This window comes from Mercenaria mercenaria, chromosome 7 (assembly GCF_021730395.1).
Source record: "Mercenaria mercenaria strain notata chromosome 7, MADL_Memer_1, whole genome shotgun sequence".
In the NCBI taxonomy this organism is placed as follows: domain Eukaryota; kingdom Metazoa; phylum Mollusca; class Bivalvia; order Venerida; family Veneridae; genus Mercenaria; species Mercenaria mercenaria.
In genome coordinates this window covers 62,976,796-62,993,595 of record NC_069367.1, presented here as the reverse complement: position 1 = coordinate 62,993,595, position 16,800 = coordinate 62,976,796, and the positions used below count along the sequence as shown (strand labels likewise).

Genomic DNA, 16,800 nt, shown 5'->3' with positions numbered 1-16,800 from the left:
CAGCCGCGGCAAGTAAGGCAAAAAGGGACGCGCTAAAATCAGATACAAAACGACCGTTGTTGCTAAATCAACAGAGTCATATGTGACTGAAAATAAACCAACACCTCTAACAGTAACTAGAACTTATGTTGATCCTTTTAGGAATAAAGCCTGTTTGTTTTCTGTCAAGAAAGCAATAGCAAATATTAGTTATTCAAAGAGGCCAATGCCATGTGTGTGAAAGATTACAAATGGCAATCCAAAAGTATATTATAAATATGTCTTAATTCGGCAATAAGCACAACATATGCCGATGCAAATAGTAACTATATTGTAAACAATTTCATCACGGGCGGGCACCTGGGTAGAACCACCGACCTTTCGACCTTCCGTAAGCCAGCTTGATGGCTTTCTCACATGAACATGTAAGACTCGAACCCACATCGGTGAAGGGAAAATGATTTGAATTCTGCAACCTTTATAACTCAACCACGGAGTCCCCTGAAATAAATCTGACAGCAATGCAAGTTTAGCAGTGCAATCACTGGAAACCCAAAGTCGGTATGCAAATCACTACGTTTGTTAAAACAAACACTGGAAACAGAATTAACAAAAGCTTTATTACGCAAGGCTGGTTTTTCATTTTTCATAGGTAATTAGGCAAAAATATTTCCTTTTTCAATTTGAACACGTTTCTGCATCTAATCAGACTTAATTAGCTGTTTCCAAAATGATATATAAACAAAATCATATACGAGTGTCTGTTTCTCCTTCCAATTGAGACACTTATCAGTCAGAAATTCGTGTTATTATCTGAACTGGATAAATATGCATTACTTCAATTTTCTCGACTTTCGCCTCTTTCATCATTGCAACTTTGTCTTTTTCATTGTCTTGTGCATTTAAATTTTGCACCGCATTCTGAAGCGAAGGGTCCGGATTACCATATTAAAAATGACTTTTCTCGCTGTTTTTCCGGTCATAAGTCGAAAGTTCAGAAAAGAATCAAATTACTGGATGAAATCTCAAATCCAGAATGAATTTTATTCTTAATTTTAGATCTGGGTATTTCTTCAGCCTTTCTTGTACAACGGTGTCGTCAAATCATATTAATTATAATTGTTGAATTGCAGCCCAAACGGCTAGAGATCGGACGGCATTTCAAATTAGCTTATGTTTATGAGCCTTACAAGCTTCTCTTAGAGAGACTACCCAATCAGTGATGTCCAAAATATCATCTAACTCGTTATTGAATTGTTTCTTCTAAAAAAAAACGTCTTAAAAATACTAAATACTATTGTCAAGTCTTACATTCTTTCTCGTAGATTCTGCATGCCACCCATTCTCATGAGGTTGTCAGCATCGAACTCTCTTTACGTGTCCTTGAATTTTATATCAAAGACAATTCATGTTTCGAGAATACGGGGTTTATGCATTTCATTAATGCAAGAATAACACACGAAAATTTGAAACGGCCAACATAATATGACAGTATGACTATTTTTTTGTGGAAAAAGACTTTGTACGCTTTTCCAAATGCTTGTTTGTTATTAAAGAAACAGATAAAACTGGTCAAAGCTCATTTCTACTGAATAATGCAATTCATTCAAACTTGCTACGCCAGTGTCTTTTGTCCACCAATATTTCCTAGGTGTTAACTCACAACATAGTAGATAGCATGTCAGCTTTAATAGCTGATGGGAACATCTTTTCCCAGCAAAACAAAAATTTCAAAAGTGGCATGATCGCTTTACAAAAGTTTTTCTTTTTTGTCGGTAAAACTAAATATGTACTTGAGAAAAATCTTATAAGATAAATGATCGATTAAATACTTCATACATCTTCTGACGTCGTTATAATAGCAAATGGAAGATCACATTCTAGCTTCACCTGACATCAAGGTCTCTTGAACAAAAGTGGACTTTATAAATTATAACTCTAGAAAAGTCTTTTTGTCTAAAGTTGGTTAATCATGTAAAGTATTTATAATATAATATTAAATATACTATTGACTTGTTTTGTTTAAATAAGTCTGATATTTTAGTAAAGCAACATTGCAGATTTATGGTCACATTCCAGTGTCTCTCAGAGAAAATGTGAAAGTATTTTACGTTGTACATGAATAATGAATGAATCATTATGTAGCCACCTTCCACGGTATCGAGAAAATTTTATAAAGCAATGCATGATTATGGCTCATATGAACCTGAATGTCTGCAGAGTGGAAAAGAATGACCGAGTTCGGCTGGGATGCAGTAAGACATTAGGTGTCGTGCAGTGTTAAGTTTGATGCTAGACATCGTACTGGTTTGGCCAGGCATTAGGTATACCACCGTGCTAGCCAGACATTATCGTACAGTACACATATTTAAGTCGCTAGTAAAACAATTTATTATCTAGGGATGTTTTGTAAAAATGTATATCAATTCGTGTATATAATATTAAGTCCTCAGCATGTCGTGAAGATATAGATACTGAGTTGAAGTATGAAATCAACATTTAAAATATTTTATATGTGCAGGTTCAAACCATTCATTTCACTGTGTTTATGGTTGATCGATGTATACTAACACTAACACTATATATCGTAACATTAATCACTCAAAGTAAAAAGTAATAACAGAACGTTAATGACACGTGCGCACTGTACATAAAACGACAGACTATAATTTATATGTATTCTTTCTGGGTAAGGCAACAAAAATATATAACACTTTTCCATTTATATTTAAATGAATACATGTACTGTTGTCTTATGCTGGTTATCAGAGGGGTTGTGACTTCTTATGTTAATGGTGAGAGTTGGTTAAGGAAGTTTATTCATTATATGAGCAAGCTTCTCAACTGTCGATTTGGAACATTGCATGATGCTCATACAATTAGACCGTAAAATGTAAAAGTTAGGTTTAAGTTAGGGTCAACTTGTTACAATTTATCGGATAGTTAAAAACAAGTGTTTTGCTGTCTGTATTTCATCTTCAGATGCAAAATATTACTTCGTATAAAAACATCGATAAAAGTATATCTTGCGGATTTGATATGAGCCGTGCCATGAGAAAACCAACATAGTGGCTTTGCGATCAGCATGGATCCAGACATCCGCGCAGTCTGGTCAGGATCCATGCTGTTCGCTAACAGTTTCTCTAATTCTAATAGGCTTTGAAAGCGGATGCGCAGGCTGGTCTGGATCCATGCTGGTCGCAAAGCCACAATGTTGGTTTTCTCATGGCACGGCTCATATGAAGTAAATAACATGTTCAAAGAAAGCAGCTAAAATCCATATAAAACTAACGCGCCAACATATCCATCTATGTTATCAAGAAAGAGCCTGTCAGTTGTTATAGAATTTGTACCTGCTTCTTTAATTGCAATAGTATGAATACAGTGCAAAACAATGGTTTTAAACAGTTTAAAGTGTATGTATGGCTAACGCAAATGGTAGACTGCTGAAACAAAAAAAATCCTGTGTTTGAAACTTAAAACACTAACACAAGTATTGGATGGATGCAGCTGTATGCCAAATAGTTGTGGAGATCATTTCTGTTGGAAGTGTTTGGAATTGTGTAGACCAGTGGGGCATGCTATGTGTTTTTTCCAAATACTAACATTTCTTTCAGGAACTGAGATGTCGTGACATTAATTTTAACCTCTAAATGAAAAATACAAGTGAAATACTGCGACACAAAATCATGCCAAATGAGATGCCGTTGCATGAACTCAAATCTGTAGAAAAAAGCAAACAAGTAAGAAGTCGTGACAAGAACTCATGTCTCTAAAAGCTACAAGTGAGAAGCAGTGACTTGAACTCGAATTTCCAAACCGTTCAACAAGTTGTTCTGCTGGTTTCTGGCCCAAAAGGCACATACATCTCTTGATATCAATTTGATCAAATGTTTCTGTACAATGAAATAAAATTTACCGAACTTGGGCAATTTCCGATGGATTTTGAACACATCTTCATCAACAGAAAGCAGTTTATAGAGGTCAATTTGGTCCCTCTCTTATTTTTGACAGTTCCCGTCTGCTATCTATGGGAAACATTACAAGTTAACAATGGGAAAAGGTAACAGCAGGTGAAAAAGCCAGATGTAATAGCACATGGATGACTCATGTACTCCACATATGGCATTGACCCTAACACACTGCTTACCAGAAACTTGTATTTCATTTATACTTTTCGCTGTGACCTTTTCGTTCCAGACAGGAAATAAATGAAATATGCAAAATTATGTTTACGTCTGGAAATTTCAATCGGAAACAAATAGTCATAAGCGAGGTTTTGCTTTTTAATTAGTTAGATAATAGAGTTGTTTGTCTACACCTGCTATGTTATAATGTTATATAAATAAGGAAATCGCAGGTATCACTTCATCCACGTAGGAGTGAGTATTGCTACAAAATGGTAAGTTAAATATTTTGCTTCAAATAATTTAAACTGATCTTTTATAATTTCTGTTATGTGTTAGATCGTACTTAAAAATAACGTTCATGCTACATTCTTTTTTTTTAAATGGTAAATAACCGTTGATGGTAAATATTTGCAAGTGCAGAAATGAAGATTTTGTTGAGTAAATTATCAAACGCACGTGCAAAGTACAAAATGTAATATCTAAAGTTAGATTCGCATTCTGTGTAAAAGTAAAGAAATAAAGAAATAAATGCCTAGGTTATCTAAGAAAAGCAATTTATGCAGCATGTCAGACTACTTTCTTTGATCAATTATAAACAATAAAGACAGGTAATGAAAATATGTAGGAACTATTTCAATATTGTATTTGCAACGTTCTGAGATGGTTGTTTCACTATTAAATATATATTATGCACTGTTCATATACTGTAAGAATTCATGGCTTATCTATGTATGAATTCAATGACAAAAATTGTTTCACATTCGTCAATGTTTTCATACATTTAGTAGACTGATTCTCACAGCAGTAGCAAGAATAAGAAAGTTTCGCATATTTAGATTGATTAAAAGTAACTTTGGCACAGTGAATTATTTTAAACTTGCTTTCTTGCAGACTTTAGAAGTACCTTGACAAAATTTGGATATGTATTATCATCCTCGAAATTTTGAACTGGTAGAGAGGAAACCATATTTATCAATGCAAGGCGCTGAAAATTCTTTATTTCCTATTTTAAACAAATATTTAACGCTCAAGTTTTTTTTTTACAAAATGTTTGAACAAGTGGGTGATTCAAATGAATTGACGCTGCGTTTCTCTAATATTGGTGTAGCTACCTATATTTGTAAAAAATATATCATTTTGTCTTAAAAGTATCAATAAATTTAAACCAGATTTTAAGTTAATTATATGTACTAAAAATTATTTAAAACATATTTATTGTATCAGTGTTCTGTAGGTTTATTGTAAATGATAATTAACATATACTATAGATTTGCTAAAAGTTATTACTATCAAATGGCAAAATGAAAGCTAAGTTTCTAAACACTCGGACAAGGTTTGAAATATCTTTGATGATCATTTTTATATTGATCTGAAACGTTTTTGCTGGTCAATTTTGTGTAGACGTGATTAGGTTGCTTATTTGTTTCGGGTTTAAGCCGTTTTTCAACAGTATTTCAGTTTTATAGCGGCGGGCAATTTAGACACAATATTGTAGACATGAAGCATCTTGGCTTACCAATTTTATAATAAAATTAAATCAAATCAAATTTTTGTGGACTTGAAATATCTTTGATGACCATGTTTGTGTTAAATTGAAACATATTTGCTGATCAATTTCTACTGACTTGAGTCATCTCTGTCGGCTGACTATTTCATGTAGAACTGAAACGTCTTTGCTGACAAATTTTAAAATTAACTTAATCATTTTTTGTGAACTTGAAATATCTTTGATGACCATATTTATGTTAAATTGAATCATGTTTGCTGACCAATTTCTACTGACTTGAAATATCTTTGCTTAACATTTTATGTCGAACTAAAACGTTTTTACTGACCTGTTTGTACTGACTTGAAATATCGCTGCCGACCATTTTATGTCAAACATAAACGTTTGTACTGACCTGTTTATACTGACTTGAAACATCGCTACTGACCATTTTATGTCAAATTGAAACGTGTTAGGTATTCAATTTAATATGGATTTGAAACATCGATTCTGGCAACTTTATGTTAAGGCAGGTTGTACTGACTTGAAATATAGTTGCTGATAATTTTATGTCAAATTTAAAACGTTCTAGTGATGAATTTTATGTGAATTTGAAACATCGTTGCTGACAATGTCCAGTGAATGTAAACCATCGTTTAACTGACTTGAAATATCGCTGCGGACCATTTTATGTTCAATTTAAACGTCTTTGCTGATCAATTTTATGTGGATTTGAAAATCGTTGCTGACAATTTTATGGTAAGGTAAAACATCTTTTCTCAGCAAGTTGTACTGACTTGAAATATCGCTACTGACCATTTTGTGTTCAATTTAAACGTCTTTGCTGATCAATTTATGTGGATTTAAAACATCTTTGCTGACAATTTTATGTTAAAGTAGAATATCTTCGCTCAGCAAATTATACTGACTTGAAATATCGCTGCTGACCATTTTATGTCAAGCTGACAAATTGGTACTTACCTGACACATCGCTGCTGACCATTTTATGTTAAATTGAAACGTCTTTGGTAATCAATTTTATGCGGATTTTGAAACATCTTGCTACAATTTCATGTTAAAGTAAAACATCTTTGCTCAGCAAGTTGTACTGCCTTGAAATATCGCTGCTGACCATTTTATGTCAAACTGAAACGTCTTTGGTTCTCAATTTTATGCGGATTTTAAACACCGTTGCTGCAAATCGTATTGAATTGAAACATCGCTTCTGACCATTCTATGTCAAATTAAAACGTCTTTGCTGATCAATTTCATGCAGTTTTGAAATATCGTTGCTGACAATTACATGTTAAATTTAAAATTCTTTGCTGAGAACTTTGAACTGAATTGAAACAATATTGCTTGCTTTTTACGTTGACATAAGACATTTTTGCTTATAGTACTCTTATTGACTTGAAACATCTCTTTGCTGTCCGTTACATTTTAACTTGAAAAATGTTTTGTTGACCATTATTAAAGGCCCATAATGCTTTTGTTTAAAATATGGCTGCCACATTTTCCGTTATGAACATAAAATATATTAATTTCACGTCAAATCCTATTTCCTATAATTGTTTTTTTCTATTATTTGTCTTGTCGAAGGTTAATATTAATGAACAAAGTAGAAAGTTTTATTGAATACATTGTTTTTGATTATCTACCTTTACCGTTATAAAAATGAGTTACCTGAATTTGACATTCTTTTTATCATTTAATTACGCGATTTAGAAAATAATTTCCAAACGCCGCCATTTTTTGTGTGTCAATAAAAGTATAATTTCAAACATCACATGTGCAGTGTCGCAAGGCCTAAATGTAAATAGACATACGTAGAGGCTAGGAGCTGACATTTCTTGAATTCTTTGAGAGAATGATAAATAACATATTAATTAATTAAGTAAAAGATGTACTGTATCGTGCAAGAATAGCGATAAGACACGTTTGTTTCGCAAAACAACATCTTCTGAATCCAATCTCTCGGGCTATGTTGGTGCTAGCGCTCAACTAGCTCGTATACCAGTGCCTCGCGATGATACACGAAAATACGTGAGTTAATCTGGTACGGTTGATCGCGTCTCCTATAATTAGCGCTGTGACAGATTAATGTCATTTTTAATTTTCTTAGTACCATCCTGATTTCTGTATCTATTAGTTTCTATTGAGAGGACGTAAGTAAAGATTTATCAATACATTTTGCTAATGTGATGAGATAAAACTAAATTATGAAAATTTGTAAGAAATCAATCCATCTGTTCATGAATAGATAGATGAAGGAACAGTTTATAAAGTTTCGCACATATTCAATAGATCTATCTATATCTGTATAGATCTACCCATAACTGGTGTTACAACTTTGTATTTAGGATTTGCAATTTTGTGTTTTGTTTATCAATTTGTGGAAAAAAAATCATGTCTTTATTATCGCTTTTAATAACTTTATTTTCAGAGCGCATTCATTTACGTCGTCTTCGCATGCCTTGTGGTAAATACTTTCGGGTAAGGAAGTAGTAGTATTATAGTATTCATAAATAAGATTTACATTTTCAATAGAAAAATATGTATATTGCCACTCCATATTGGAGTTACAAGAGACTATAAAAAAGCTGAATACGGCAGTCACAAAGTACACTGTAAATGCATTATAATAGACAATTGTACAAACATACATACAACACATATTTATATGAGCCTTACTAATCTGTTTGAGTATTTACTGCCTTAAAACAATACTAGTAGTAAGAAATATAAAAGTAGAAAGAAGCTATTTCGTGGATGTTCTAAATAAAATGGATTGGAGAAATCTCAGAACACATTGGTCAGATCATCATGGATCGAATTAGCAAAGTTCCTTGAGATGAAATAGAATTATTTATCAAAATGTAAAACAATGTAAATTATTAAAAAATACATGTAACTTATTTACATAATTTACGTCTTTGTTGTATAAGATACCAGGTTTTTACAAAGGTTCGTATCATAATATCATCTTGGTTGAAAAACAAGACATTAAACATGTCAATTTAAGACAGTGGGATAAACGTGTTATTGCAAACTAATGGCGCACAATTAAATAAAAGTTTTCTAAGTTCAAAGTACTCATAAGTTTTAGTGGGCTCTCTCACTGGAAAATTATGAAATACATGTATGAAATGGTGGCCTTTAATGCGTTTCTGGGTCTAAATTTTGAGAAAGTTTTATTCCATTCCCAAAATAGTAGGGTTCATCTTTGATGAATATAGGTCACCTCTCAGCTAACTGGGTGTGTGTGTGTGTGTTTAGGGTTGGGATGGTGTCGAGGGAATAGAGTAGAAGAACAATTTATACTTGGCCAATTCACATAGGTTAGATTTAATGTTTTATATGTTTAAAAATAGTATTTTATTTGAATTTCATACGTTTCGACAAAAATAACTTTCCATTTGTACAATGTTCGGCGCTGTTTGCCACATTCATTGACAATCGCCGGAAAGTGTAATATACGTAGTTTCTTTAGAGCAATCCTTATCGTAACCATTTGCCATTCGCCTTGGATGAGATCGTCCGTAAATACGATGCGAAAATGCGACGACACAAAAAAGGCGTATCACTGATGGCCCTAATGTAACTTCGTAGAAATAAGCATGTACATAATCTGTATCAGTATGTGAGAAAAGGAGAGATTTTTCGAATAGAGCTAGCTATTTGAATTTTTATTATGGTACTCTTTAACATTACCAATTTGGAAAGCTCAGAGGATTTTTTTTACCTAATTTATATCTTATTAGAATTCACTTTAATGTTACGAAAAATGGCAATTATTATAGCATACAGTCAGCAACAAAATAAATTATCTCATTTATATCAGGAATATTAGTTTTGGTTGAGAAAAATTTTCTTAGAAAAATTGTTGCAGTCCGAAAACAAAACGCATGCCAGATACTAGTACGAGATATTACACCTGCAGAAAGTAGATTGACCATGGTATTTTGTTATTTTCTGAACTAATGTAGGTGTCTCTCAGCTTACCGATGGCTGAATTTTCATTGTTTTAAAATAAAAATTATCACTTCCGCCCAAAGAAACTGTTTAATTATACATCCTTTTACATTTTGGCAGCCAAAGCAATGAGGACTTGGCGCGTATCGTTTTTGATGCCATGGATTTTATCCATGAGAATGATAAAATTGCTGGATCAGAAAAGAGCTGGTTTTTCAAGCACACCGACTGTAACAGTAAGTGTTGGCGCTAAAAATAATTAACCTGTAACGGCATTCGACAATTGTCGTTTAACAACGTAATCGCTTACGGTGGATACATCATTGTGCGGAAATTGCCGAATATCGTTACGAGTTCACTTACTTAAATCCTTCATACATAGCAGAAAATCATTTTTCAAAATAAACGGAGAATGCCGAAATCGCATACGGATAATGTGTTAACAAACGGAAATTGGTGATTGTCATTTTTTATTTAATTATATTTTATTGCTTTTGAAAACATGTAACATAATAAGCATACAACAAAATAACTATAGAAGCAGGAACATGTAATTAGTTTACAGCAAATGGGTCGGACCTCAAGTTTTACCAACATTAATGACTGTCCTTCCCCAACAAAATTAAATAACAAAATGTTCCGTTCATAGTTTGTTATTTATATGTAATATTTTAACCACATGAAAATGAGAAAAAAAGAGAAAAAGTGATTGCCATTACTAATTCACTAACTCATTTTTTACTTAAAGGAAATGGATATGTTTCTGCGGAAGAAGCTGTGTGCCGGGGAAAAGATATTAATGGTACTTTTTGGTCAGAGTTTGTAAGTTTCCTCACTACTGCTGATTCTAATGATGACGGCCTTGTGAGCAGTACAGAATACAATGAATTCTATGGAAGGATGGACTCAGACGGTATGCTAATCTTTCATTAGACAGATCGAGATTTCTTATTTGGATACTGGTACATAGAGAATAACAAGTCCAGACTTTAAAGTTTTTAAAATCACTAAATGTACACTGATCCAAGAATTATAATTAACTGATTCAAAAATAATAAGTAACACAAACACTTTTGCTAATACTTAATAAAATGTGCATGCCTTAAATAAGGCATAAATCAAGAATAAGTATATCATACATTGTCAAGTGTATTGTAAACCTTTCCAAGAATCGATCCATGTAAACATTGTGATGTCATGATGAACGTTTCACAATGACGTCGTTCAGTGCTATTGTCTGTGTGATAAAATTAGAGACAACCATATTCAAGGAAATTTGTTGAGATTACAGAATATATTTAGAAAAAAAGTTGTGCAACATCAAAACTGGACTATGTAATAAAATTCAATCTGGAAGGAAACTTATGTAAAAACTAGTCCGTCATTATGGGAGGAGCTTAATTTTGATATCAGGTCAATGACCTGATAACAAAATAAAATATCAGGCAAGTGATATCAGGCACTTTGCATAGTAGTTGCATGATAAATTATGAGGTTGTGTACTTGAGTATGAGTCTGATGTATCAAAAGTCAAGCATTTAATGCTTTAGATAATTTAGTCATGCATTATGTTTTCAAAATGTATTCTTTTAAATTTAACCTCAACAAGTTTTAACTTGAGAATTGTAAGATTTTACTAGATACTAAGGTTTAGCATTTTTGAAGTAATCGCTTGCTTCTAGGTACTTGTGTTTCCTATGGCTATGCGTACATTTATCTACGTATTAGAATCTTATTCTCTCTCTTTATATAGTCTTCTGATGTTTTTCATATACAAGGCTTTCATATATATTCCCCTTGTATAATTTTGATACAACGTATGGCAGGATCAAAGTTTGAGCTTTTTAAACATTTTGTACATTTTGCAGACAATGCTAAAAAACTTGCTTTATCAATATACAGGTTCCGTTCCCTGTAAGAATTTTGAGTTTGAGTTGAAAGAATTTGACAGTTTTTACCAAAGAAACTTAGTATAACCAGTAACGTAAACTTTAAATACGAGCTGTATTTAGCACTTCTTCAACTTTTGTTTCCCATGGAGTCTTGCATGCCGAATTGAACTAAACACTATATGAAAAAGTATACTTCGTACTAAAAATAACATTTCTCACATATTTAGCCGGGATAACTCTTTAAACATGCAAGACAACATAATGGTTTTAATTTTCTTATCCACATGTGTTATAAAACAGTATAAAATCCTTTGTTGTAACAATATTTTCCTATTCATATAGTTTGTGCATCTTGATTTGCAAAACACGAGATTCTATAGTATATCGTATAGCATGGTGAATGGCTAAAGTTTCCGATCCCAACATGCATGACTACAGTTGGATGGTTTTCAAAAATCAGCTTAACCATTAGATAATGTATTATTACGCCGATACTTTGTTAGTGTGGTCAAATCTGTCTTAATTAAATACTATCCGTTAATATAGGCAATCACTATAAATGTCACTATTGTTTCTTCCCGCTTATCCGTAAATTGCGCCAGTTTACCTTTTTGGAGGGGCCATTTTTCAACAACGACCACTTTTTTCCCATTTCTCTCGGATTATTATTACAGACAAGTATAACTGCTGTACAATGCAACATGTACATTGTCCTTACATCAAACCTTAATAAATGTATAGAAGTGTAACACAGATTCCTACAGTAAAGGCCTTGGAGTAAAACTCTGATATCAGACAACATTTTTTAACTATACATTGTCATATTATCAAAAGGATATGTCGTGAATTTTTGTTTGTACCTCACTTTGTCCGAAAAACATGCGTCTATAAAACATAAAAATATAATTTCAGACAGTCACAGGGTTACTTGGGATGAATTTATTCTTCGTTGGAACGAGACCTTAAAATGGTAAGCTGTAACGGAAGTGTGAATAGATATGGAAAATCGATATCATAAACTATGAGCCGTTACTTTATATACTGTAGTGTACTGTAGTGTAGTGTACTGTACTGTACTGTACTGTACCTTACAATACTGTACTGTATAAATAAATGAATAAGAAAATAAAAAATAAATAAATAAATGAATAAATAAATAAATACCGAAAATGATTTGGTTAATAAAATCTATAAAACAATCATTTGGAAGCATAGAATGCGATCAAGCAAAATAATAACAAACTCAGTTGGATTCTGTTTAATATGCAACTCCTCTCAAACCCCTTTAAATTTATAGCTAAGAGTAAATTGATTATTCCCTGAACTTTGTAACAGTAAGATATTATTTCTAATGTTAATAGTTACTTGTTTCTTAAAATACTTAAGGTAACAAAACTTTAAATGTTAACTACCTGTAAAGTCCAATCTAATATACAAGAATAGTTCAAGTCCTGTGCTAGTCAATTTTAAATACAATCAGTATATATTCCAAAATATTTCAGAATAGTCTAAACTAAATTTTGTGTATCCAAAGAATATAAGTCCTCTCTTTAAAAATATTTTATAAAACACATTGTCAATATAAATCCTTCAAATGTTAAATGTTTAAATTAGTAAAATTTTGTTATTGAGAAATACAGGAATGTTTTTCTAATTAATGTAACTTCGTAACAATAAGCACGTACAAAATCTGTATAGGTATGTGAAAAAGGAGAGATTATTAGAATAGAGCTAGCTATCAGAAGTTTTACAATGTTATTCTTCAAGATAACCAATTTTAAGAGGCTCAGTGGTTTTACATACTTTATACAGTATCAGAATTTACCATAAAGTTACGAAAAATGGCCAATGTAATAGCATTAATTCAACAACAAAGTAAATTATCTCATTTGAATCAGGAATGTTACTTTTGGTTGAGGTAGCTTTCTTAAAACATCATTGCAGTCCGAAAACGAAACGCATGCCAGATATGAGATTTTGAAACTGCAGAACGTAGATTGACAATGATATTTAATTATTGCCTGAATTAAGATAGGAGTTTCTCAGCTTACCAATGGCTGAATTTCCGTTGTTTCCGAATTCAAAAATTTCACTTCCACCTGAATTAATGTTTTATTATACATTCTTTTACATTTTTGTAGGGACTTGGCGCAGATCGTTTTTGATGCTATGGATTTTATTCATGAGAATGATAAAATTGCTGGATCAGAAAAGTCCGAGTTTTTCAAAAACACCGACTATAACAGTAAGTGTTGGCGCTAAATACAATTAACATGTAATGGCATTCGCCAATTGACATTTAACAACGTGTTCTGCTAATGCTATTGGTTGGTCATGTAGTTCATCCCAGCAACCAGCTGCAAAATGCCGAAATCGCTTACGGAGGATACGTAATTGTGCGGAAATTGCCGAATATAGTTACGTATCCACTAACTTAAATCCTTCAGACATAACAGAAAATCGTTTTTCAAAACAACCGGAGAATGCCGAAATCGCATACGGATAGTATTTAACAAACGGAAATTGGTGATTGTCATTTTGTTCTGATTAATTTATTTTTATTGCTTTTGAAAACATGTAACATAATAAGTACAAAGTAGAATGAATATAGAAGCAGGAACATGTGATTTGTTTAAAGCCAATTTGTCGGACCACAAGTTTTACTAACATTAATGACAAAATGTTCAGTTCATAGTTCATATGTGTAATATTTAAACCAAATGAATTATAGAAAAAAACTAAGATAAAAAATCATTGTCATTACGGATCTACTACCTAATGTTTTGTTTAAATTTAAGGTGATGGATATGTTTCTCAGGAGGAAGCTGTGCGCCGGGGAAAAGATATGAATGGTACTGTTGGGGAAGAGTTTGTAAAGTTCTTCACTTCTGCTGATTCTAATGGTGACGACCTTGTGAGCAGTACAGAATACAATGAATTCTATGTAAGGATGGACTTAGACGGTAAGCTAATTTTTCATTAGATAGATCGAGATTTCATATTTGGATTCTGATACGACTAAGAAATTGTGTACTTTAGTATGAGTCTGATGTATCAAAAGTCAAGCATTTAATGTTTTACATAAGTTAGTCAATTATTTATTTTTGTCAAAATAAACTTAACAAGTTTTTACTTGTTTCTTGAGATTCTGAAGATTTTACTAGAGACTAAGGTTGACCAGTTTTAAAGTAGGTACTGTTTTTTAGAGCTATGCGTACATTTATCTACGTATTGTAATCTCTTACTCTCGTTTTATTAAGTCTTGTGATGTTGATCTTATACAAGACTGTTCCCTTGTACAATTTGGATACAATGTACGGCAGGATCATATATAGTTTGAGCTTTTTAATCGTTTTGTACATTTTGCAGACATATGCAAAACAAATTACTTTCATCAATAAACAGGCTCCGTTCCCTGTAAGAATTTTGAGTTTAACTGAGTTTGAATTGAAAGAATTTGACAATTTGTACCAAAAATCTTAGTATTATCAGTAACGTAAACTTTAAAGACGAGCTGTATTTAACAATTTCTAATTTTTGTTTCCCACTGAGTCTTGCTGCTTCTTTATGAAAAAGTATATCTCGTACTAAAATAAGATTTATCACGTATTTAGCGTCAGTCCACGGGCCGTATTCATAAAGCATCTTAAGTATAAGTTTTGACTTAAGTTTAAGATTTTACTTAAGTTTGTGGTGATTTCAACTTAAGTCTAAGTAAAAACTTAAGTCCTAGTCATAAAACAGCTTAAACTTAAGATACGTAAGAAATGACTTAGGTCAGAAAATAAAATAGCGTGGAGAGTACGATTAAAGTGTTGTTTTTCAGATAAAAGCACTTTAAACATAATTGTGCATATGTATCTGTCTGAAATTAATGTTGTTTTTTTAATGTTTTCGTCCACAATAAAAAACAAGAATTATTTATTAAGTTGTTTTATGAATAACAAATATACTTAAGTAAAATAAATTTCTAACCTAAGTAATGCTTAAGTAAATAATCAATTTCTTACACTTATACTTAAGATGCTTTATGAATACGACCCCAGGAGTACTATTTTAACATGCAAGACCACAGAAGGCTTTTAATTCTGTTTTCCACATGTGTTATAAAACAGTATACAATCCTTCGTCATAACAACATTTTCTGATTCATATAGTTTGTGCTACTTCACTTGCAAATCACGTGATTCTATAATATATCGTATAGCATGGTGATTGGCTATAGTTTCCGATCCCAACATGCATGACTACAATAAATATTTTATTGGATGGTTTTCAAAAATCAGCTTAACCATTACATAATGTCTTATAACGCCGTAACTTTGATAGTGTGGTCAAATCTGTCTTACTTAAATACTACCCGTGGATATAGGTCATTACTATAAATGTCACTATCTTGTCTTCCTGCTTATCCGTAAATAGCGTTAATTTACATTTTGGGCTGGCCATTTTTCAACAACGACCACATTTTTCCATTTCTCTCGGATTGTTATTGCAGATAAGTATAACTGCTGTGCATTGCAACATGTGCAGACATGTAACACAGCCACCTACAGCAAAGGTCTTGGAGCAAAACTTTGATATTAGACAACAATATTTAGCTATAGTTTTTCATATCATCAAAAGGTTAAATTGTGAATTTCTTTGAACTTCTCTTTTTCCGAAACACATGTTTCTATGAAACATAAAATATCATTTCAGACAATAACAGGGTTACTTGGGATGAATTCATTCTTCGCTGGACCAAAAGCTTACAACTTTAAGCTGTAACGGAAGTGTGGATATATATGGAAATGGACAGTTCAACGAATTTTTCTCCTAATTACAAAAGTTACTTGCATTAAATAAAAATAATTCTTTTGGGTTCTGTTTTTATTTTGTTATTACCTCTGTAAGCTATATTTTCCTCATTTTGTTAAGCACCCAAAGAAGCATTACAAGAAAGACCAAAATTAATATATGTCATCCATGGACATTATAGCTTGACCTTGACATATTTTCAACTTCGCTCTGTTTTGACTTTAGCCCAACCGATTGTAAGAAGTTTGAAAAAGCCGTAATTTTCGCATTTTGTTTAATTTATAGTGTGGAAACTATTTTCAGACTCCGGGTCGCTGTAACTTTGTTCTTTGACCTTTATTCCTTGATCCTTAAAACAACAAGGATCTCCTCACAGATGTCAAATTATACAGTCTTTCTTAGAACAAAAAGGGTTATTCAGGTTGAGCTACCTTGTTGCTCTCTTGACATATGTCCCTATTACTCTTTTCTATTTCCATTGCTACAGAAAATGCCCGCAGCTTAGCTCTACAATTTTTCAATGTCTAACAATATACCAAGG

At 32.3% G+C, this 16,800-nt stretch overlaps 1 protein-coding gene across 1 annotated transcript; it reads left to right on the top strand.

The window, feature by feature from the left end:
- Positions 1-4,285: 4,285 nt before the first annotated feature.
- Positions 4,286-16,323, top strand: LOC123555357 (uncharacterized). The gene is made up of 8 exons (XM_045346004.2): positions 4,286-4,381; positions 8,039-8,088; positions 9,688-9,803; positions 10,316-10,480; positions 12,372-12,429; positions 13,601-13,704; positions 14,258-14,422; positions 16,161-16,323. Exons 1-8 carry the CDS (start codon positions 4,379-4,381, stop codon positions 16,220-16,222), a joined length of 723 nt encoding a protein of 240 aa, XP_045201939.1. The 5' UTR covers positions 4,286-4,378; the 3' UTR covers positions 16,223-16,323.
- Positions 16,324-16,800: the final 477 nt, after the last annotated feature.

Excerpts from the sequence above, each read along its gene's own strand:
- LOC123555357 (XM_045346004.2), top strand. Across the intron at positions 9,804-10,315 it reads CAAGCACACCGACTGTAACA|GAAATGGATATGTTTCTGCG; the intron begins GTAAGTGTTGGC and ends TTTTACTTAAAG. Across the intron at positions 14,423-16,160 it reads TGTAAGGATGGACTTAGACG|ACAATAACAGGGTTACTTGG; the intron begins GTAAGCTAATTT and ends ATATCATTTCAG.